The sequence below is a fragment of the Dendropsophus ebraccatus genome, chromosome 13 (genome assembly GCF_027789765.1).
Source record: "Dendropsophus ebraccatus isolate aDenEbr1 chromosome 13, aDenEbr1.pat, whole genome shotgun sequence".
In the NCBI taxonomy this organism is placed as follows: domain Eukaryota; kingdom Metazoa; phylum Chordata; class Amphibia; order Anura; family Hylidae; genus Dendropsophus; species Dendropsophus ebraccatus.
This window is the reverse complement of record NC_091466.1, coordinates 76,033,717-76,058,156: the sequence shown is the minus strand read 5'-3', so window position 1 is coordinate 76,058,156 and position 24,440 is coordinate 76,033,717. Positions and strand designations below refer to the sequence as shown.

Genomic DNA, 24,440 nt, shown 5'->3' with positions numbered 1-24,440 from the left:
CAAATCTCTGTGGAGAAACCTGGCCAGTCAGATGGATCCAGATCTCTGTGAAGAAACATGGCCGATCAAATAGATCCTGATATCTATAAAGAAACATGGCCAGTCACATGGATCAAGATCTCTATAGAGAAACACGTCCAGTCAGGTAGATCCAGATCTCTGCGGAGAAAGATGGCCGGTCAAATAGATCCAGTTCTCTATAGAGAAACATGGCCCATCAGATGGATCCAGATCTCTATAGAGAAACATGGGCGGTCAAATAGATCCAGATCTCTGTGAAGAAACATGACCACTCAGATGGATCCAGATCTCTATAGAGAAACATGTCCAGTCAGGTGGATCCAGATCTCTGTGAGGGAACATGGCCGGTTTGATGGATCCAGATTTCTGAGAAGAAACATGGCTGGTCAGATGGATTCAGATCTCGGAGAAACATGGCAGGTCAGATGGATCCAGATCTCTGTGGAGAAACAAGGCCGGTCAGATGGATCCAGATCTCTATAGAGAAATATGTCCAATCAGATGGATCCAGATCTCTATAAACATGGCCGGTCAGATGGATCCAGATCTCTGTGGAGAAACATTGCTGGTCAGATGGATCCAGATCTCTATAAAGAAACATGGCCGATCAGATGGATCCAGATCTCTATAGAGTAACATGGCCGATCAGATGGATCCAGATCTCTACAGAGTAACATGGCCGATCAGATGGATCCAGATCTCTATAGAGTAACATGGCCGGTCAGATGGATCCAGATCTCTATAGAGAACCATTGCCGGTCAGATGGATCCAGATCTCTATAGAGAAACATGGCCGGTCAGATGGATCCAGATCTCTATAGAGAAACATGGCCGGTCAGATGGATCCAGATCTCTATAGAGAACCATGGCCGGTCAGATGGATCCAGATCTCTATAGAGAACCATTGCCGGTCAGATGGATCCAGATATCTATAGAGAAACATGGCCGGTCAGATGGATCCAGATCTCTATAGAGAAACATGGCCGGTCAGATGGATCCAGATCTCTATAGAGAAACATGGCCGGTCAGATGGATCCAGATCTCTATAGAGAAACATGGCCGGTCAGATGGATCCAGATCTCTATAGAGAAACATGGCCGGTCAGGTAGATCCATCTTGGGGCCCTATGTTGAGGGAAGAATTCAGCACAAGCAGCATGGAGCAGTTGTAATTCTGAAAGCAGCTGTCAGCTATGAACTCCCCCAGAAGACCAGGCAATCCATAGTTCACATTCACACACAATATATAGACACCATGGTGACAGCAGGGGGTGCAGCCTCTGCTTCTCTCCACATAATTTATCTGAATAAACTGGCGCTGGGTGACTACCAGTGCTGTTATACGGCATTTAAGATAGAAGACTACATTTCCCATGAACTCTATGTAATGTGGAGACAGCAGGGAACGCCGGGAGCTGTAGTTTGTTTACTATTCACGCTCAACCAATCACGGAGGGCCATGTCGCCGACCACGGGTGACGTCACTTATCGGCCGGAACTCCCTCCTGGCATTTCTGATTGGCTAGCCCGGAGCGTCGCTTCCTGATTGGTCCAGGTGGAAGAGCCGGGGCCGCTGATTGGTCGGTCTCTCTGCTCAGGAGGCTCCGGGTTCTGGTTTAGGCCGCGGCTGAAGCCAGGAGCTGTCAGTGAGGTTCACTGCGGGGGTGAGAAGGATGGGAGCCCGGACGGTGCGGGGCCTGCTGCTCCTGGGCCTCTACTGCGGGGTCATAGCGGCGCTGCTCGGGTGCGGGATAATGCGGACGGCGGCCGGTGAGTGAGGAGGGAAGAAGGGGTCCCTGACTGATAGGAGAAGAGGAGAGGGGGGCCCCTGACTGATAGGAGGAGAGGAGAGGGGGGCCCCTGACTGACAGGAGGAGGAAGAGAGGAGAGGGGGGCCCCTGACTGACAGGAGGAGGAAGAGAGGAGAGGGGGGCCCCTGACTGACAGGAGGAGAGAGGAGAGGGGGGCCCCTGACTGACAGGAGGAGAGGGGGGCCCCTGACTGACAGGAGGAGAGGAGAGGGGGGCCCCTGACTGACAGGAGGAGGAAGAGAGGAGAGGGGGGCCCCTGACTGACAGGAGGAGAGGAGAGGGGGGCCCCTGACTGACAGGAGGAGGAAGAGAGGAGAGGGGGGCCCCTGACTGACAGGAGGAGGAAGAGAGGAGAGGGGGGCCCCTGACTGACAGGAGGAGGAAGAGAGGAGAGGGGGGCCCCTGACTGACAGGAGGAGGAAGAGAGGAGAGGGGGGCCCCTGACTGACAGGAGGAGGAAGAGAGGAGAGGGGGGCCCCTGACTGACAGGAGGAGGAAGAGAGGAGAGGGGGGCCCCTGACTGACAGGAGGAGGAAGAGAGGAGAGGGGGGCCCCTGACTGACAGGAGGAGGAAGAGAGGAGAGGGGGGCCCCTGACTGACAGGAGGAGGAAGAGAGGAGAGGGGGGCCCCTGACTGACAGGAGGAGAGGAGAGGGGGCCCTGACTGTCAGGAGGAGAGGAGAGGGGGGCCCCTGACTGACAGGAGGAGGAAGAGAGGAGAGGGGGCCCCTGACTGACAGGAGGAGGAAGAGAGGAGAGGGGGGCCCCTGACTGACAGGAGGAGGAAGAGAGGAGAGGGGGGCCCCTGACTGACAGGAGGAGGAAGAGAGGAGAGGGGGGCCCCTGACTGACAGGAGGAGGAAGAGAGGAGAGGGGGGCCCCTGACTGACAGGAGGAGGAAGAGAGGAGAGGGGGGGCCCCTGACTGACAGGAGGAGGAAGAGAGGAGAGGGGGGCCCCTGACTGACAGGAGGAGGAAGAGAGGAGAGGGGGGCCCCTGACTGACAGGAGGAGGAAGAGAGGAGAGGGGGGCCCCTGACTGACAGGAGGAGGAAGAGAGGAGAGGGGGGCCCCTGACTGACAGGAGGAGGAAGAGAGGAGAGGGGGGCCCCTGACTGACAGGAGGAGGAAGAGAGGAGAGGGGGGCCCCTGACTGACAGGAGGAGGAAGAGAGGAGAGGGGGGCCCCTGACTGACAGGAGGAGGAAGAGAGGAGAGGGGGGCCCCTGACTGACAGGAGGAGGAAGAGAGGAGAGGGGGGCCCCTGACTGACAGGAGGAGGAAGAGAGGAGAGGGGGGCCCCTGACTGACAGGAGGAGGAAGAGAGGAGAGGGGGGCCCCTGACTGACAGGAGGAGGAAGAGAGGAGAGGGGGGCCCCTGACTGACAGGAGGAGGAAGAGAGGAGAGGGGGGCCCCTGACTGACAGGAGGAGGAAGAGAGGAGAGGGGGGCCCCTGACTGACAGGAGGAGGAAGAGAGGAGAGGGGGGCCCCTGACTGACAGGAGGAGGAAGAGAGGAGAGGGGGGGCCCCTGACTGACAGGAGGAGGAAGAGAGGAGAGGGGGGCCCCTGACTGACAGGAGGAGGAAGAGAGGAGAGGGGGGCCCCTGACTGACAGGAGGAGGAAGAGAGGAGAGGGGGGCCCCTGACTGACAGGAGGAGGAAGAGAGGAGAGGGGGGCCCCTGACTGACAGGAGGAGGAAGAGAGGAGAGGGGGGCCCCTGACTGACAGGAGGAGGAAGAGAGGAGAGGGGGGCCCCTGACTGACAGGAGGAGAAGAGAGGAGAGGGGGGCCCCTGACTGACAGGAGGAGGAAGAGAGGAGAGGGGGGGCCCCTGACTGACAGGAGGAGGAAGAGAGGAGAGGGGGGCCCCTGACTGACAGGAGGAGGAAGAGAGGAGAGGGGGGCCCCTGACTGACAGGAGGAGGAAGAGAGGAGAGGGGGGCCCCTGACTGACAGGAGGAGGAAGAGAGGAGAGGGGGGCCCCTGACTGACAGGAGGAGGAAGAGAGGAGAGGGGGGCCCCTGACTGACAGGAGGAGGAAGAGAGGAGAGGGGGGCCCCTGACTGACAGGAGGAGGAAGAGAGGAGAGGGGGGCCCCTGACTGACAGGAGGAGGAAGAGAGGAGAGGGGGGCCCCTGACTGACAGGAGGAGGAAGAGAGGAGAGGGGGGCCCCTGACTGACAGGAGGAGGAAGAGAGGAGAGGGGGGCCCCTGACTGACAGGAGGAGGAAGAGAGGAGAGGGGGGCCCCTGACTGACAGGAGGAGGAAGAGAGGAGAGGGGGGCCCCTGACTGACAGGAGGAGGAAGAGAGGAGAGGGGGGCCCCTGACTGACAGGAGGAGGAAGAGAGGAGAGGGGGGCCCCTGACTGACAGGAGGAGGAAGAGAGGAGAGGGGGGCCCCTGACTGACAGGAGGAGGAAGAGAGGAGAGGGGGGCCCCTGACTGACAGGAGGAGGAAGAGAGGAGAGGGGGGGCCCCTGACTGACAGGAGGAGGAAGAGAGGAGAGGGGGGCCCCTGACTGACAGGAGGAGGAAGAGAGGAGAGGGGGGCCCCTGACTGACAGGAGGAGGAAGAGAGGAGAGGGGGGGCCCCTGACTGACAGGAGGAGGAAGAGAGGAGAGGGGGGCCCCTGACTGACAGGAGGAGGAAGAGAGGAGAGGGGGGCCCCTGACTGACAGGAGGAGGAAGAGAGGAGAGGGGGGCCCCTGACTGACAGGAGGAGGAAGAGAGGAGAGGGGGGCCCCTGACTGACAGGAGGAGGAAGAGAGGAGAGGGGGCCCCTGACTGACAGGAGGAGGAAGAGAGGAGAGGGGGGCCCCTGACTGACAGGAGGAGGAAGAGAGGAGAGGGGGGCCCCTGACTGACAGGAGGAGGAAGAGAGGAGAGGGGGGCCCCTGACTGACAGGAGGAGGAAGAGAGGAGAGGGGGGCCCCTGACTGACAGGAGGAGGAAGAGAGGAGAGGGGGGCCCCTGACTGACAGGAGGAGGAAGAGAGGAGAGGGGGGCCCCCGACTGACAGGAGGAGGAAGAGAGGAGAGGGGGGCCCCTGACTGACAGGAGGAGGAAGAGAGGAGAGGGGGGCCCCTGACTGACAGGAGGAGGAAGAGAGGAGAGGGGGGGCCCCTGACTGACAGGAGGAGGAAGAGAGGAGAGGGGGGCCCCTGACTGACAGGAGGAGGAAGAGAGGAGAGGGGGGCCCCTGACTGACAGGAGGAGGAAGAGAGGAGAGGGGGGCCCCTGACTGACAGGAGGAGGAAGAGAGGAGAGGGGGGCCCCTGACTGACAGGAGGAGGAAGAGAGGAGAGGGGGCCCCTGACTGACAGGAGGAGGAAGAGAGGAGAGGGGGGGCCCCTGACTGACAGGAGGAGGAAGAGAGGAGAGGGGGGCCCCTGACTGACAGGAGGAGGAAGAGAGGAGAGGGGGGCCCCTGACTGACAGGAGGAGGAAGATCGGAAGAGGGGGGCCCTGACTGACAGGAGGAGGAAGAGAGGAGAGGGGGGCCCCTGACTGACAGGAGGAGGAAGAGAGGAGAGTGGGGCCCCTTGACTGACAGGAGGAGGAAGAGAGGAGAGGGGGGCCCCTGACTGACAGGAGGAGGAAGAGAGGAGAGGGGGGCCCCTGACTGACAGGAGGAGGAAGAGAGGAGAGGGGGGCCCCTGACTGACAGGAGGAGGAAGAGAGGAGAGGGGGGCCCCTGACTGACAGGAGGAGAGGAGAGGAGAGGGGGCCCTGACTGTCAGGAGGAGAGGAGAGGGGGGCCCCTGACTGACAGGAGGAGGAAGAGAGGAGAGGGGGGCCCCTGACTGACAGGAGGAGGAAGAGAGGAGAGGGGGGCCCCTGACTGACAGGAGGAGAGGAGAGGGGGGCCCCTGACTGACAGGAGGAGAGGAGAGGGGGCCCCCTGACTGACAGAAGAAGAGGAGAGGGGGCCCTGACTGTCAGGAGGAGAAGAGAGGGGGGCCCCTGACTGACAGGAGGAGGAAGAGAGGAGAGGGGGGGGGGCCCTGACTGACAGGAGGAGGAAGAGAGGAGAGTGGGGCCCCTGACTGACAGGAGGAGGAAGAGAGGAGAGGGGGGCCCCTGACTGACAGGAGGAGGAAGAGAGGAGAGGGGGGCCCCTGACTGACAGGAGGAGGAAGAGAGGAGAGGGGGGCCCCTGACTGACAGGAGGAGGAAGAGAGGAGAGGGGGGCCCCTGACTGACAGGAGGAGAGGAGAGGAGAGGGGGCCCTGACTGTCAGGAGGAGAGGAGAGGGGGGCCCCTGACTGACAGGAGGAGGAAGAGAGGAGAGGGGGGCCCCTGACTGACAGGAGGAGGAAGAGAGGAGAGGGGGGCCCCTGACTGACAGGAGGAGAGGAGAGGGGGGCCCCTGACTGACAGGAGGAGAGGAGAGGGGGCCCCCTGACTGACAGAAGAAGAGGAGAGGGGGCCCTGACTGTCAGGAGGAGAAGAGAGGGGGGCCCCTGACTGACAGGAGGAGGAAGAGAGGAGAGGGGGGGGGGGCCCTGACTGACAGGAGGAGGAAGAGAGGAGAGGGGGGCCCCTGACTGACAGGAGGAGGAGGAGAGGAGAGGGGGGCCCCTGACTGATAGGAGGAGGAAGAGAGGAGAGGGGGGGGCCCTGACTGACAGGAGGAGGAAGAGAGGAGAGGAGAGGGGGGGGGGGGCCCTGACTGACAGGAGGAGGAAGAGAGGAGAGGGGGGCCCCTGACTGACAGGAGGAGGAGGAGGAGAGGAGAGGGGGGCACCTGACTGATAGGAGGAGGAAGAGAGGAGAGGGGGGGGGCCCTGACTGACAGGAGGAGGAAGAGAGGAGAGGAGAGGGGGGGGGGCCCTGACTGACAGGAGGAGGAAGAGAGGAGAGGGGGACCCTGACTGACAGGAGGAGGAGAAGAGAGGGGCCCCTGACTGACAGGAGGAGGAAGAGAGGAGAAGAGGGGCCCTGACTGACAGGAGAAGAGGGGCCCTGACTGACAGGAGAAGAGGGGCCCTGACTGACAGGTGGAGGAAGAGATGAGAGGGGGAGCCCCTGACTGACAGGAGAAGAGGGGCCCTGACTGACAGGAGGAGGAAGAGAGGAGAGGGGAGCCCCTGACTGACAGGAGGAGGAAGAGAGGAGAGGGGGGCCCCTGACTGATAGGAGGAGGAAGAGAGGAGAGGGGGCCCCTGACTGATAGGAGGAGGAAGAGAAGAGAGGGGGGCCCCTGACTGACAGGAGGAGGAAGAGAGGAGAGGGGGGCCCCTGACTGATAGGAGGAGGAAGAGAGGAGAGGAGGGCCCCTGACTGACAGGAGAAGAGGGGCCCTGACTGACAGGAGGAGGAAGAGAGGAGAGGGGGGCCCCTGACTGACAGGAGGAGGAAGAGAAGAGAGGGGGGCCCCTGACAGGAGGAGGAAGAGAGGAGAGGGGGGCCCCTGACTGACAGGAGGAGGAAGAGAGGAGAGGGGGGCCCCTGACTGACAGGAGGAGGAAGAGAAGAGTGGGGGGCCCCTGACTGACAGGAGGAGGAAGAGAGGAGAGGGGGGCCCCTGACTGACAGGAGGAGGAAGAGAGGAGAGGGGGGCCCCTGACTGACAGGAGGAGGAAGAGAGGAGAGGAGGGCCCCTGACTGACAGGAGAAGAGGGGCCCTGACTGACAGGAGGAGGAAGAGAGGAGAGGGGGGCCCCTGACTGACAGGAGGAGGAAGAGAGGAGAGGGGGGCCCCTGACTGATAGGAGGAGGAAGAGAGGAGAGGGGGGCCCCTGACTGACAGGAGGAGGAAGAGAGGAGAGGGGGGCCCCTGACTGATAGGAGGAGGAAGAGAGGAGAGGGGGCCCCTGACTGACAGGAGGAGAGGAGAGGGGGGCCCCTGACTGACAGGAGGAGGAAGAGAGGAGAGGGGGGCCCTGACTGACAGGAGGAGGAAGAGAGGAGAGGGTGGCCCCTGACTGATAGGAGGAGGAAGAGAGGAGAGGGGGGCCCCTGACTGACAGGAGGAGGAAGAGAGGAGAGGGGGGCCCTGACTGATAGGAGGAGGAAGAGTGGAGAGGGGGCCCCTGACTGTCAGGAGGAAAGGAGAGGGGGGCCCCTGACTGACATGAAGAGAGGAGAAGAGAGGGGGCCCCTGACTGACATGAAGAGAGGAGAAGAGAAGGGGCCCCTGACTGACAGGAGGAGGAAGAGAGGAGAGGGGGCCCCTGACTGATAGGAGGAGGAAGAGAGGAGAGGGGGGCCCCTGACTGATAGGAGGAGGAAGAGAGGAGAGGGGGGCCCCTGACTGACAGGAGGAGGAAGAGTGGAGAGGGGGGCCCCTGACTGACAGGAAGAGTGGAGAGGGGGGCCCCTGACTGTCAGGAGGAGAGGAGAGGGGGGCCCCTGACTGACATGAAGAGAGGGGGCCCCTGACTGACAGGAGGAGGAAGAGAGGAGAGGGGGCCCTGACTGACAGGAGGCGGAGGAGAGGAGAGGGGGGCCCCTGACTCATAGGAGGAGGAAGAGTGGAGAGGGGGCCCCTGACTGTCAGGAGGAGAGGAGAGGGGGGGCCCTGACTGACATGAAGAGAGGAGAAGAGAGGGGGCCCCTGACTGACAGGAGGCGGAAGAGAGGAGAAGGGGGGCCTGACTGACAGGAGGCGGAAGAGAGGAGAAGGGGGGCCTGACTGACAGGAGGCGGAAGAGAGGAGAAGGGGGCCCTGACTGACAGGAGGAGGAAGAGAGGAGAGGGGGCCCCTGACTGACAGGAGGAGGAAGAGAGGAGAGGGGGGCCCTGACTGATAGGAGGAGGAGGAAGAGAGGGGGGGGCCCTGACTGACAGGAGGAGGAATAGAGGAAAGGGGGGCCCCCTTATTGATAGAAGTGGTCTGACAGGTAAAAGACAGAGGGCAGGGACAATGATGAGCCTCAGATGTTGCCGGGAGGGATTAGAGAGGAGCCTCAGATGTTGCCGGGAGGGATTAGAGAGGAGCCTCAGATGTTGCCGGGAGGGATTAGAGAGGAGCCTCAGATGTCGCCGGGGGGGTATAGAGGGGTCTCAGACGTTGGGGGCACTGCCAATCGGTGACTGGATCTTGTTTTTTCTTTTCCAGATGATGAAGGGGACAGTGATGAGACCTCAGTGAGTACACCAGGGGGCTCCTATACAATGTACGGTGTGTGGTTTCCGGGTGCAGGGCGGGGCCTGGTGCCATCGCTTTTCCCCTGACATTGGTTCTTCTTGCTTTGGTTTTCACCATCTGTCAGTAAGATCTCACCCCCTTATCCTGTACCCCACAGCTGCCCCTGACCCTGTATGGGACCCCAATGTCCTGACTGTGTGTTTCTCATCACCAGGATCTGGGGGAGTCAGAGGCGCACTACCCCACAGGAGACCAGCCGCTGGATGAGGAGCCAATCACTGAGAGATCAGCGTGGTGGGCGGAGGAGGAGACTCCCCAGGACAGCCAGGAGTCTGAGAACCCCCAGACCTCAGCACCCCTAAATCTAGACCAGGAATCCCTGCAGGACTCGGGATCCCCCCAGGAGTCAGATACACAGACTGTCACCTTCCTGGACAACACGGACAGCCTGGAGGGGGGCTCAGCGGCCACAGATTCTGCTTCCTGGCAGGAGCAGGAGGAAAAGAGCGAGGAGGTCAGAGTGGATGTCCAGAAATCAGGTACAGTCCTCAGGGCTGGGGCACCCCCTTATAAGGACGGGCCATTGTGGGGGTCTCTGTGTCACATCATCTCCCCAAAATGTGTAGGGGTCTGGGAGAGCAGGTGTTACCCAACTTTCCCAGGCTCCTGCTGGCCGCATTTTCATACACCCCCAACTCTGTCCTATAGTTATGACTATAATAGGACAGGTGATGTCGGAGCTGAGGTGTTATGATTGCTCCAGTGGTTAATCCATCGGTTATAGTCGCCTCTTTTCCTTGTCCTGGCAAGTGTTTGGAGGGCCTGGCCCTTGTTCTGGGCTCAGCTCACACTGGGAGCTATTACATTCGAGGAGATTATCCAATCCTCTGACCTATTACTGTGAAGTTCTTAGCCGGTGGTGGAGAAGGGGGGTGATCCTTAGACAAACAAAGGGTTGATCATTCACCTGGAGGAGTGCACGTTTCTCTTCTGAGTTCTCTTCATCTTTCCAGGCCTGAGTGTTCAGAGCTCGACAAATCAAAACCTTTGACATGTCTCTCCGACATCAAAAGTTTTATGAAACATCACTGACACATTAAACACTTATGGATTTTTTTTTTTATTTTTTTTTTTTGCAAAAAGTTATGTGGCGGTAATATATTTCACTTTGATTCTAAGAAATAATGCTAAAATTGTATCTGTTCTTGGTGAAATCTGTATATCTGGAGAAAAGGGAAGACATGATGGGAACCTTTATATATGTTACAGAAGGAGGAAGGGAAAGGGGGATATAATGGAGACCTTTATATATGTTAAAGGAGGAGGAAGGGAAAGGGGGGCATGATGGAAACCTTTATGTTACAGGAGAGAAGAAGAAGGGAAAGGGGGATATGATGGAAACCTTTATGTTACAGGAGGAAGAAGGGAAAGGAGGGACATGATGGAAACCTTTATATATGTTACAGGAGGAAGAAGGGAAAGGGGAGGACATGATGGAAACCTTTATATATGTTACAGGAGGAAGAAGGGAAAGGGGGGCATGATGGAAACCTTTATGTTACAGGAGGAAGAAGGGAAAGGGGAGGACATGATGGAAACCTTTATTTATGTTACAGAAGGGAAGGGGGACATGATGGAAACCTTTATATATGTTACAGGAGGAATAAGGGAAAGGGGGGCATGATGGAAACCTTTATATATGTTACAGGAGGAAGAAGGGAAAGGAGGACATGATGGAAACCTTTATATATGTTACAGGAGGAAGAAGGGAAAGGGGAGGACATGATGGAAACCTTTATATATGTTACAGGAGGAAGAAGGGAAAGGGGAGGACATGATGGAAACCTTTATATATGTTACAGGAGGAAGAAGGGAACGGGGGGCATGATGGAAACCTTTATATATGTTACAGGAGGAAGAAGGGAAAGGGAGGACATGATGGAAACCTTTATATATGTTACAGGAGGAAGAAGGGAAAGGGGGACATGACGGAAACCTTTATATATGTTACAGGAGGAAGAAGGGAAAGGGGGACATGATGGAAACCTTTATATATGTTACAGGAGGAAGAAGGGAAAGGGGAGGACATGATGGAAACCTTTATATATGTTACAGGAGGAAGAAGGGAAAGGGAGGACATGATGGAAACCTTTATATGTTACAGGAGGAATAAGGGAAAGGGGGGCATGATGGAAACCTTTATATATGTTACAGGAGGAAGAAGAAAGGGGGATATGATGGAAACCTTTATATATGTTACAGGAGGAAGAAGAAAGGGGGGCATGATGGAAACCTTTATATATGTTACAGGAGGAAGAAGGGAAGGGAGGACATGATGGAAACCTTTATATATGTTAAAGGAGGAAGAAGGGAAGGGGGGGGCATGATGGAAACCTTTATATATGTTAAAGTACTAAAGGGGGCACAATCTGAGGTTAGCTGGTGGGAAAAGATCAGAAGCAACATGAGAAAATATTACTTTACTGAAAGAGTAGTAGATGCCTGGAACTAACTTCCAGCAGATGTGGTAGGTAAATATACAATAATTGAATGTAAACCTTCCTGGGATAAACATACAAGTATATCTATTTCCTTATCCATCACATTACTTCCACGTGTCAGTCTTGTCTGTAGACTCGGCAGCCCGTTTGGTCTGGTGTCGTCTCGTGGTGCAGTCAGTAGCCGCCACTTATCACGGTTCAAAGCTGCAACGTGTGTCTGGAGTTTCATCATCCAGATGTCTGTGTGAATCCTCCATCTGTTACTGGCGGTGTGCACCGTCCCCAGCCAGGTGTCGCTCATGTCACAATCTCCCCTCAAGCTTATTGGCCCACGACACTCATTCCTGTAAACAAACAGAAAGGGAAGTGAAACTGTAAAGGAGGAAACCTGAAGACTTATGTATAGGAGTGTGAGAGGTGATCTGTCATCCATGGGTTGTGATAGGTGCCGGATTATCAGATAGAGAAATCCATCTAATAAAGTGTTAATGCATAGGACAGTAAGCCTGGAGCTTTGTATATATATATACGCTCCCTCCCTTCACACAACACCGAGTGCACTGATAAGAGGCTATGTCCCCTGCTGATAGATACCAGGCAACGTCCCCCCCGCATAGATGCCATAGAGCCTCCATGGTGCAGAGTTTTGTCACTAACTTGTGATATCTCCCATCAGTGATCGCAGTGATCGGGGGGACGTCAGATGGAGAGCCCTGTCACTTCCCCTTCCTCTTCATGGAGAAGGAATATGACGAGTGCACGTCAGACGGGCGTAGCGACGGAAGGTTATGGTGCGCCACCAGCTACGATTACAAGAGTGACTTAAGATGGGGCTTCTGCGAAAGTAAGTGCCCCCAAAGGGAATGTTAGACATGTCCTATATGTCCTTGATAAAGTGTTTTATGTTTACATTGAGTGTATTGGAGAGGATCCTATGAATGCTTATGCTGGGAGGTCATATATTGGCAGTGGGGCCATCGGACATGGCCCCCAGAGACGGAGGTCTTCATACGGGGCCCAGGGAGGCGGGATCTTCATACAGGGCCCCAGTAGTCATTAAGATTTTTTATTTTTTTTCCCCACCAGCGGAGGAACAAGCCAGCCAGAGACGTCAGATGCAGGAAGCAGACGATCTCTACCAACAAGGGATGAAAATACTGAATGAGAGCACAAAGCGGTCTCAGAGGAGAGAGTAAGCAGTGCCGTTTGCATTCTGTGTTCTGACGCTACTTATGTTGCAGGTTGTCACTGTGCCGTCTCTTCTGCAGGGCTTACCAATACTTCCTGAAAGCTTCTGACTTGAATCACATTAAAGCCATGGAGAAGGTGGCCTACGCATTTTTATTTGGGGATCCCTTGAAGCAGGATATCCCCTCAGCCAAGGCTCTTCTAGAGAAACTGACCGAGCAGGGATCACCTCGAGGGCAGACGGTAAGATCACCTGGAATGGTAAAGCCTAAGGGCCCTATTCCACGGGCCCGATAATCGTTGAGCGAGGACTTCAGAGACATCGTTACCGATGTCCTTGCAGCATACATTGCAGGTCAGGTCTTCTCCTCCGCTCTGTCTTCCTCCCCGGGTCCCGTGCGCTCTGGCTTCAGAATGGCCTGTCAGCTGACAGGTCACTCAGCCAATCACAGCCCGCGGCGGTACCGGCCTGTGATTGGCTAAGCGCTCTGTCAGCTGACAGGCCATTCTGAAGCCACAGCGCGCAGGACCCGGGGAGGAAGACAGAGCAGAGGAGAAGCCCTGCCAGGTAATGATTACACGATCATCGGCTGATTGTTCTCTCTATTCCACCAAGTGATAATCGGCCGAATGGGGCCGATTCAGCCGATTATCGTTCCTGTGGAATAGGGCCCTTATGATAGAGACCACATGGAAAGTCAGCAGATTTGTGGCCACTATTTTGCTGCCATAGTCCTTTTAATAGGGTCATCCGCACTGTCAGTTCAGGATAGGATGTAAGTGTGTGATCATGTGGCTCAGGTGTGCTCATCTAATACCAGGTAACATTGTGTCTTCCCTCTGTGCTCAGGCTCTGGGATTTCTCTACGCGTCTGGTCTCGGTGTGAACTCCAGCCAAGCGAAGGTAAGAACTTCTCTCCTCACTGAATATGGGGCTCTGGGTAATGTGCTGAGATGTGATGTGTGATTTGTGGATTTTGGATGTTGCAGGCTCTTGTTTATTATACATTTGGAGCATTAGGAGGGAACCTCATTGCACACATGGTTCTGGTGAGTATTCCCATCACAGCTGAAATGGTCAAACCTGTCAGGGTGAAGGGGGATTCCCATCATATATAATATAGTACATACCAGTAGGGATAAGGATAAAGGGGAATTATATATTACTACTATTAATAATAATCATTATGGGTTTCTATGTTTGCAGGGGTATCGCTACTGGTCTGGGATCGGTGTTCTACAAAGCTGTGAATCTGCACTCACACATTACCGGCTGGTTGCAAATCACGGTAATATTTTCATTGTGTTATATCTGTGAGCTGTAAGTAGTTTAAGGGTGGGTTCACACTGACCGACTCGCAGCGGAAATCCGGATCTGCTACGAGCTAAGGTCCTGTGCACACATGTAATTAAGCCCTTCATCGGCTCCCGCTCTGCTCCCCCGCTATGTGTATACGTTACCTATCTCCTTGCTGCACAGGGTCCCGGCTTCCTGCTCTCCCGCCCAGCCAATCAGTGGCTGCAGCTGGGCAAAACACTGATTGGCTGGGCGGTAGAGCAGGAAGCCAGGACCCCGTGCAACAAGGAGACAAGTAATGTATACACACAGCAGGAGCCCATGAAGGGGTTAAGGGGGCGGCTGCATTACATACTCGCAGCAGTTTTTCAGACAGCTGCGAGTATGTGTGCACACGATCTGCCAGGACCTTAGCTCGTAACAAAATTCGCAGCGAGTTTCCGCTGCGAGTCGGTCAGTGTGAACCCACCCTAAAGGGGTTTTCCCGGCTTATATGATTTATTGTTTAGCCTCCTGATAGACCATCAGTTTCCATTAATCATTGATTGGTGGTGGTTCCTGCCATTAAACCTCCTTTAAAGTGAGTGAGAGCAGAGCTGCAGTGGTGGCACCGCTGTAACATGAACTTCAGGGGGCTCCTGGCCCCGTACATTGGTCAGCGATCTTGAGGATAGTCCAACAATCATATAGGCCTGTAAAAAAACCTGAAACTCAACAATAAATTCTTTATGCTGCAGATAAATTTAGAGATGGACAAGAAAGGCCTAAAGAGCTGTTTAATCATCTGCATGACCTTCTGTCTGTGCTTCTATTTGTTCCATCTTTCTGCAGTGGCCAGTGACATATCACTTACTGGAGGGACCGTAGTTCAGAGGATTCGCCTCCCTGATGAGCTAGAAAACCCTGGAATGGCCAGTGGCATGCTGGAGGAAGATCTGATCCAGTACTACCAGTTTCTGGCTGAGAAAGGGGATGTCCAGGCTCAGGTCAGTCTCTAAACATATTTATCACTACATAAACAACTCCTGTATTATACTTTCAGAGCTGCACTCACTATTCTGCTGGTGGGGTCACTGTGTACATACATTACATTACTGATCCTGAGTTACATCCTGTATTATACTCCAGAGCTGCACTCACTATTCTTTTTTTAAATCAGATCAATTTTTATTAACTCTTTCATTGCAGTACAATCATATTCTGCACTCACTATTCTGCTGGTGAGGTCACTGTGTACATACATTGCATTACTGATCCTGTACTGATCCTCTTCTTTCCAGGTTGGACTCGGACAGCTTCATCTACATGGAGGGCGTGGAGTAGAGCAGAACCATCAGGTATATTACATTCTATCTGGAATGATAGCTATGTTACCCACATATGATGTAACAGCAGTGAATGGCGGCATTTTTTGCCCACTAGTTGCCCTTTTTGTTCCCCTGTGGATGATGTATGTGACTATTCTCATTTGATGTTACACAGAGAGCCTTTGAGTACTTCAACCAAGCAGCCAATGCTGGAAACTCGCACGCCATGGCTTTCCTGGGAAAGGTGAGTGTTCTTCTCCTGGATTATGTCCGTATCCTTTACCAGCCAAAATCCTCCTCACATCCGGAGTCAAGCGGGACCTGTCCATAGTCTCACATTGTTTGTCTTGTGTTCCAGATGTATTCAGAGGGCAGCGACACTGTCAGGCAGAGCAACGAAACCGCCCTACAGTACTTCAAGAAAGCCGCTGACATGGTACGAGCAAATAGCAGCAACTATTTCTATTGCTGGAAGTCTGACATCTGTGGGTAGTAGGGGGAGATAGTGTGGGTATCAATATAACCTGTGGGCACTAGGTGGTGGTGTGGGAATGAGTATAACCTAGGGGCACTAGCTGGCAGTGTGATAATGAATATATAATCCTGCTGTGGCGCTGTGATAATGATTATATCTGCCATCTCTTTCCCTGTGATTATTTGCTTTTTCTATCACAGGGGAACCCAGTGGGGCAGAGCGGCCTGGGCATGGCATACCTGTACGGCAGAGGCGTTCCTGTGGTGAGTGATTGATCCTCAGATTAGTTATCTGTTTCTGTCCATTGTCTTTATGGTTATACTCCACTCACTCCAGGGGGCACGTCTTACCAGTTTTTTCCTGTTTTCTTATTTGTAGAATTACGACCTGGCACTAAAATATTTCCAGAAAGCTGCAGAGCAGGGCTGGGTGGACGGGCAGCTTCAGCTCGGCTCCATGTATTACAGTAAGTACCAGACACAGGAGCCTGAGGAAGGATTCTTATAGTCGATTCGGCCGATTATCGCTCCGTGGAATAGAGAGAATGATCAGCCAATGATCGTGTCATCGGCTGATTGTTCATTTTAGGTTCAAACCTAAAATCAACGACTATTTCGAAACATCATATATTACCTGTCCAGGCACAGGTCTTCTCCTTCTCCCGGTCCCGTGCCGCAGCAATTTCGGAGCGCTCTGTCTGAGCTGACAGACTACTCAGCCAATCACTGGCCGGAACCACCATGGCCAGTGATTGGCTGAGCAGTCTGTCAGTTCAGACAGGCTGCTCCGAAGCTGCTGTGGCGTGGGACCACGAAAAGGAGAAGATCTGCGCCTAGACAGGTAATGTATGAAACAAGGTCTGCAAGGACATGGGTAACGATGTCCCTGCAGCCCTCGCTAACAATTGCCGGGCCGTGGAATAGGCCCAGTAAACGAGCGCCGATCTAGCAGATCGGCGCTCGTTTACATCGTTGATCGGGCCCTGCTCGGCCCTTGGAATAGGACCCTTATAGGGATTACCCAAATCTATCCCCTGTCCTCAGGGGGCGGAATCGGGATCTAATTGATGTCTGTACCACGGCTGGATCGGGAGAGTGGGGGTCAGTTGTCCCCTAAGTAAATGGGGTGACAGCGCCCAGGCTTGACTGCTGCAGTACTTTGCTCATTTTGAGGGACTGGCGTGCCAACTGGGCTGCTGCTCCAGTCATCCTTGTCGGGGGCCACAGTGGTCGAAAAGTAATAAGACATAAAAAGGGGTGGCAGATACCAGCTGTGGCAGAAGGGGGAAGGTTACAAATCCAGTACACAAAGCACAATGGCTCTGTCCATGCGGTACACTGGGGCAACTGTTTACATCTAGTTGGCAGGATGGTATCATACAAGAGGAGAGGTGAGGAAGAACACTGGCAGCCGGTGCCTTACGTTTAACATCTGCCGGACGTTGGCACCACAGGCGGGAGGAGATGCCAGGCCCTGACAGGTGACTGATGGCTTCATCACGCTTGTTGTCTGTTTGCAGATGGCGTTGGAGTGAAGAGAGATTACAAACAGGCCCTGAAGTATTTTAACCTGGCGTCTCAGGGAGGTCACATCTTGGCTTTCTACAACCTGGCTCAGATGCACGCCACTGGCACCGGAGTTCTTCGCTCCTGCCAAACTGCAGTAGAAGTAAGTGAACCCTGAAATGCTGCACATCATGGGACCTGCAGAAGCTGTAGCGGTCCGGGCAGAGATCATCTGACACTCAAACTCCTCTCTCTTTTCCAGCTGTTTAAGAATGTGTGTGAACGCGGCCGATGGTCAGAGAGGCTGATGACGGCGTATAACAGCTACAAGAGCGGAAACTCAAACACCGCCGTGGTTCAGTACTTGTTACTGGCCGAGCAGGGCTATGAGGTGGCACAAAGTAACGCGGCCTTCATCCTAGACCAAAGTAAGAGACTGGTGGGGCACAGAGAGGGTTAATCATAGGGCTTACATGTTGCACACTTGGTATATGGGGGTCTAAGATTTGCATCACTAGTTGCTAAAAAAAGAATTAAACCTGGATCTCTGCTGGTAAGTAAAACAATCTGTCCCTCTAGGGTCCTGCTCTTGTGTATTGTTCACAGTAGGATGGTCTGAGGGTTGGAGAATCTCTGGAATTGTGTAGCAGTAAATCTTGGCAGTCTTAAAGGGGTACCCCAGCAAAAAACTTTTTTCTTTCTTTCAAATCAACTGGTGTCAGAAATTACAAATCTGTATAACTTCTATTTAAAAATCTCCAGAGCAGGACAGGTTTTCTATTAGGATTTGCTATTGCTCTGGACAGTTCCTGACATGGACAGAGGTGGCAGCAGAGAGCACTGTGTCAGACTAGAGAGGATACACTACTTCCTGCAGGACATACAGCAACTGATAAGTACTGGAAGACTGGAGATTTTTAAATAGGAATAAATTACAAATCTATGGAACTTCCTGACACCAGTTGACTTAAGAGAAAACCTTTCACCAGAGTACCCTTTTAAGCCCTGAATATCATCTCTATTTCTTGTGCGCTGATATTATGTTAACCCTTCTCCTCCTACAGAAGAAGCCAGTCTATTTGGTGAAAATGAGACGTACCCGAGAGCTCTCCTGCACTGGAATCGGGCGGCTTCACAAGGTCCGTACACCCACTACATAGTCGGTCCCTTCCTTTACTATTAGGCTTTGTCTACACCGCAGCTTTGATCAGGCTTTCACTATTCTCTACCTCAATTCTAAATCCTTAACCTAAATGCAGCGTAATGTGATCATACCCGCAGTGTCCGGCCTTACAGGCAATGATGATGTGTCCCTTACTGGACTGGATTCATCTGCTCCCCTAATCCTTCTCCTGTATTTTTCGCTATATTCTGCAAAGCGTATCAGACCAGAGCCATTTTTCATGATTAAGACGTCATAGGCGAATGATGGCAATAAATGTCATCCTGTACAATCCTCTGTCTGCTCTCTTGTAGGGTATACTGTAGCCAGACTGAAGCTAGGAGATTATCACTTCTATGGCTACGGAACCGACATAGATTACGAAACAGCGTTCATTCATTACCGTCTGGCATCGGAGCAGCAGCACAGCGCACAGGCCATGTTTAATCTGGGCTACATGCATGAGAAAGGCCTAGGAATAAAACAGGTGAGATTCACACTCTATACATTACTGAACCTGAGTTACATCCTGTATTATACTGCAGAGCTGCACTCACTATTCTGCTGGTGGGGTCACTGTGTACATACATTACATTACAGATCATGAGTTACATCCTGTATTATACTGCAGAGCTGCACTCACTATTCTGCTGGTTGGGTCACTGTGTACATACATTACATTACTGATCCTGCAATATACTCCAGGGCTGCACTCACTATTCTGCTGGTGGGGTCACTGTGTACATACATTACATTACAGATCATTAGTTACATCCGGTATTATACTCCAGAGCTGCACTCACTATTCTGCTGGTTGGGTCACTGTGTACATACATTACTGATCCTAAGTTACGTCCTGTATTATACTGCAGAGCTGCACTCACTATTCTGCTGGGGGGGGGGGTCACTGTGTACATATATTACATTACTGATCCTGAATTACATCCTGTATTATACTCCAGAGCTGCACTCACTATTCTGCAGGGTGGTTGCATCCTTATATGTGATGACTACTTCTGTCTTCCACAGGACATCCACCTTGCTAAGCGGTTTTATGATATGGCGGCTGAGGCCAGCCCCGACGCCCAGGTCCCAGTCTTCCTTGCTCTGTGTAAGCTTGGCCTCCTGTACACGCTCCAGTACCTGCAGGAGCTGAATGTAAGTCTCAGTTGTCTTTATTGATATGTTTCTTTGGGATAAATAGAAATTGTGGGAAATCCTGAATTATTATAAATCTGTGTACCAGCTACACGGTCTGGCGCTCTCCCCCTATACATAGAGGACCAGATCTAGTGTATAAGGAGTCTCCATGAGATATCAGATCACTTTGGGGTTTTGTATGATGAGTATATAGAACTCCTCATAGTAACCTACCTGTATCTTCCCCCTCCCCCGCTCAGATGAAGGAGATGATGTCACAGGTGGATATGGATCAGCTGCTGGGACCGGAGTGGGATCTCTACCTAATGACTATCATAGCGCTGCTGCTCGGGACTGTCATTGCGTATCGGCAGAGACAACCGCAAGTCATTCCAAGACCTCCAACCCCAGCGCCAAGACCCGGACCACAGGAGGCGGCACAGCAGGAGCAGCAGCCGCCACCACAGGACGCGCAGCAGCCGCCACCTCAGTGACATCACTGCGTCCTGAGTAGAGACTGACCCGATGGCTTCCAGGAGAGCGGAGCTGCTTTACTCCAGCGTCCGCTCCAGACTTGCACAACCACTTGGTGTTTCTGAGTGATATAAAGCAAGGTTCATCTTTGTTCTTCTCCCATCTTTGTCCGCTGTCTGAAGACGTCTGTTTCGCGCAGCGGAGCGCGGTCCGTGAGGATTCCACTATTTATTACAGACTCGACCTACGAGACTTATCGGATAAATCCAGAACTTTTGTGGGAGAGAGGTGTTTGGTTTTTTTTTTCTTTAGGGCCAAATGCTGAGCTTTTATAATCTGACCAGATATGTCCGGCCCTCTCCCCCCTCCCATCTGACACGACTACAGGACACAGGTCAGACTGGTCACAGGCGTCTTGTCCGACTACATCCGGCCTCTCCCACATACACGGACTGTGCCCTGGGTGGCAGCAGACCCTTCTATACTACAGGCCAGCTACGTGCAGAGCCGACAGATCAGCCGATGTCTCTAGATTATTTTTATAGAATGCTCATAAGGATTTCAATCCTTCAAATTTGGGGTGCACTAAGGTGGAGCAAAAACATTACTTTTGCCCTAAATCCTGGTACCCAAAACCTCAGAAATATCACCTCACTGACAATCCCAAGATCCCCCAACAACTGTGCCAGACGTCACTACCCGATCAGCGTGAATGTCCTGGGTTACCCCAAGATTACAACTGATCATCTGTCTGTCATGGTGCACCGTCCGCACTCCAGGTGTTGCAAAACTACAATTCCTATTATGCCTGGACAACCAAAGCTTTGATAGGAATTGTAGTATTGTAACAGCTGGAGGGCCATAGGTTCGCCACCATATACCTATAGCATAGGTGCTAGGAATCTTCCATTGATCATAAGAACAGGGGTCCTGCATCCGTACACCCCTCCCTCCCCAAGCGGTGAAGCTTGTTCACTACCCCTCTGTTCGTTGTGGATCTGACAGAGCTGGGTGTGGAGGATATATGACCCCTGTCCTTTATATGGGTGGGATCTCTGTTGCAGTTTCACCCCCATCATTCCGCTACATATCTCACTCCTGCTCTTCGCAAAATGACAACTTGCAGATAGATGACAATTTGAAATCTTGGAATGTCTCCATTTAAAACATTACTGTCATTTCAAATATAATTTTTGACAAGTCAAAAAGTTTTGATTGGTCGGGAAGTGGGTGTTTAGATTCCCACTAAAACAAGCTGGGAGAAGAGCTTGGGTGAGTGCTTCTCTTCCCTCTCACTGCAGGAGACTGATTTCATAGTAAGTCTATGGAGCCCATCTCCTACAGCTTGATGGGAAGAGAAGTACTTAGCCAAGCTCTTCTCCTGGATTGTTTTAGCAATTGGTGGGGATCTGCAAACCTAGTCCTTAACCAATCAAAAGTCTAAAGTTTCTGTTTTAATTATAATAAAACTCTTTAAGGGGTTATCCAGGCTAAGAAATTTCTTTCAGAAAAAGCGCCACTCTTGTCCTCAGGTTGGGTGCGGTATTGCAGCTCAGTTCGATTTAAGTAAAATGGAGCTGAATTGTAATACTGCACGCAACCTGAGGGCAGGGGTGGCGCTGTTTTTTTTGGGGGGGGGAAGAAGCTGTACTTTCTCTACTCCTGGATAACCCCTTTTAAGTATGGAATGACATTATATTGTAACTCTGCACCTTGAACATACTGCCCATTAGATGCTTGGCACTGACTTGACGCTGCCGTAGGTGGTAACCCTTGTCAGACACTTCATATCACTGCTCCAACTTCCACTGAACACAGAGTAGATGTGGGATCGGCAGTGGTGGGGTGAGCGGAGTATCTCGGGGTGTAGCCCCCACACTGAGCTTTTAGTTTCCCTCTGCTGCAGTTCACTAGCAGGACAGTCATTTCAGGATTTTTGACTCCCATATTCTTCCTCTCTCCGGCATTGGGGCAGCAGGTGAATTCTCCACAACCTGAGCGGAGGATTCTGTGCGACTGTCGCCCTATCAGATGACTCTATTGAACTCTCTCCTGTGAGACCAGCAGTCGCTGTACCCCGGTGGTGCCGCCGCTGCGGGGTTCAGGGTCCAGCGTTGTCGCCATCACTCTGGCTTGTGAGTTTTATTTAAGTAATAAAATCAGAAAAGAGAATCGGATTATTTGTGTTTTGCTGTCGCCGGGGTCGGGGGTCAGGATTTATCAGGGCTGCGGCCAAGGTGCATCCATTCTCTGGAGAAGAAGCTGATAACAGAGAAGTACAGCAGGGCAGTGACCCTTATACACTGTGCAGCAGTGTCCCATCTAATAGAGAGATAACTGACCTCACCAGACGCAGGTCCCCTCACAGGTACTCTCACCCAAAGTATTCTACATCTAGGGCAAAGCTATGCAAAGCTCGGCATGATGTCCCTATAGATCAGGGGTAGGGATTCTTGGCTCTCCAGCTGTTACAAAACTACAACTCCCATCATGCCTTGACAGCCAAAGCTAAAGCTTTGTTATCTTCTATGGTTCACTTTTTCTCCTTGCCCTGTGGATGTTTACTTCATGTGCCCAATAACAGGCATGAGCAATACAGCTGTGTGTTACCAGTATAGTTACACAGTGTTTGTCTCTTATAAAGAAACAGGTTAGCTTTGTGCTGCACTCTGAGTACCAAAAATTTTTGTTGGCACAACAGCTTTCAAGATAGATATGATCTCTTCTTCAGGGTGATACATTAAAAGTGAATATATACACACTCCCCAAACTGGAAACGTAACAGTTCAAAGGTTGAAACTCACAATATTACAAATGAAAATGCGTAGAAACACGATATTAGTAAGATAACGCTAATACATATAATCTCACCAACTCGAGCTTCCCTTACGTCCCATTGGCATCACAACATATGGGGTAAATTCGCCCCTGCGAGCCCCTGGGACGAAGGAATATTTAATGAAAAAATAACAATTAAATTTTAATCCCCTCCTCCATGAGGTATAAATAGGCTCCACCTCCCCCTAGACCTCAGTCTTTTTTTACTTCGTTGCTGTTAGCCCTAGGGGACTTTGTCCCTCCTCTGGTTTTATGCTTTGTTAACCTGTTGCATTCAGGTTTTCCCTACAGGTAATGATTGCTGGGATGCCGCTGGAGCCGGTGTCCAGGTAGTATCCTGATATTTGCTTCTGCAGGTCTTAGCTTTTAAGTTTTTCTTACCTAGTGCTTCTTGGAACGCACTCTGCGTGTCACCCGAGCCGCTGGCTTTTCTTCCAGTCGCGTTCGACTGTGGAACGCATCGGCGCTGCGTGCGTCTCAGCACTGCGGCGTCGGCGTCATGTCACTTCAGGGGGCCGGCAGCGGCGCACTCTCTGCATGCCGGATTAGCTGTGTGTCCAAGGCAGAAGGTAAGCTCTTGCTACCTCTAGGTCTGGCTGTCTTCCTCTGGAAGGATTTTCTGTGGCTCATTTGGATCTAATAGAAAACATCTGAGTGCAAAGTGCTGTGATCTCTCTTCTATATACTTAAAAGTAAGTGTTGCTGCCACCTAGTGTCTCTTTCCGATATCACTCTAGCCAGGCTAGTGGTTTATATGTATTGTAATACATTGATTATTTGCAGATGTCTGAAATGGAGACCAGTCCTGCTGCTGGCAAAAGACCTTCTAAGGAAGCACTTCATGTACCGAGTGTGAGACTCCACTACCTGACGGCTATGGATACCGTAGGAGGATCATTTTTTCCAGATAAGATTCATCCTTTCTTTCATAAAAATATTTATGAATGCCTAAAAATATTTATAATGCCTAAGTACGCTGTCCTTCATGCAGACCTAAACCTATGAGGAGCCTGATGTTCAGGAGGTAGTTGTATGGGTCAAGGACTATGTGCAAAAGACTTTAGCGGCTAATGTGAATCGCCGCCCGTGTCCTAAGTTATAGACCAAATGGAGTATTTCTCTCTCTACTCCCAGCCTTTGAGTATATTACTTTATGGCTGTAGGATTATGGTCATTTTCAGTTTTACTGTGATTGATGAAGTTAACTCATCATCTTCTTCTGAAACCTCTTCTACTTCTGAAGATGAGAAAGAATTATTCAGGGGATATTTCACAGCTGATAGAATTCACAAGCTCTGCTAAGCTGTGCAAGCTGAAATACACCCTGAGGAAATAGAAGAGGATAGGATTGGTCCTCCTCAAAAAAGCCTAGGGCTTTTTCTGTGGGTAAGACTTCAGTGTCTATGTTACAGGCGGAATGGAAGGAACCGGAAAAGGCTCCGGGTTTGAGCAAGAGGTTTAAGACCTTATATGTTCTCAAGGAAGAACAATGTAAGGACTGGATTGAGCCTCCAAAGGTGGACCCGGCCATAGCCAAACTGTCAAAATGTACTGTGCTGCCTGCGGAGGACGGATCCAATCTTAAGGATCCGATGGATAGAAGGGTGGAGGTAGCCCTCAAGAGA

General features: G+C 52.5%; 1 protein-coding gene and 1 long non-coding RNA gene across 2 annotated transcripts; one reads left to right on the top strand and one right to left on the bottom strand.

Annotated features, from left to right (window-relative positions):
* The first annotated feature begins 1,613 nt into the window (after positions 1 to 1,613).
* Positions 1,614 to 22,149, top strand: SEL1L (SEL1L adaptor subunit of SYVN1 ubiquitin ligase). The gene is made up of 21 exons (XM_069949165.1): positions 1,614 to 1,790; positions 8,899 to 8,927; positions 9,143 to 9,467; positions 12,106 to 12,273; positions 12,516 to 12,621; positions 12,698 to 12,860; positions 13,468 to 13,521; positions 13,608 to 13,667; positions 13,825 to 13,906; positions 14,746 to 14,900; positions 15,195 to 15,251; positions 15,397 to 15,465; positions 15,580 to 15,657; positions 15,897 to 15,959; positions 16,075 to 16,162; positions 17,216 to 17,364; positions 17,464 to 17,629; positions 18,266 to 18,340; positions 18,678 to 18,850; positions 19,393 to 19,521; positions 19,764 to 22,149. The coding sequence occupies exons 1-21, from the start codon at positions 1,694 to 1,696 to the stop codon at positions 19,995 to 19,997; spliced, it is 2,520 nt and encodes an 839-aa protein (XP_069805266.1). The 5' UTR covers positions 1,614 to 1,693; the 3' UTR covers positions 19,998 to 22,149.
* On the bottom strand, positions 11,394 to 23,728 carry LOC138770248 (uncharacterized). Its single transcript, XR_011359453.1, has 2 exons — positions 23,197 to 23,728; positions 11,394 to 11,773 (listed from the first exon to the last, which is right to left on the bottom strand). It is a non-coding gene; the product is annotated as an uncharacterized lncRNA (long non-coding RNA).
* Between the last annotated feature and the right edge of the window lie 712 nt (positions 23,729 to 24,440).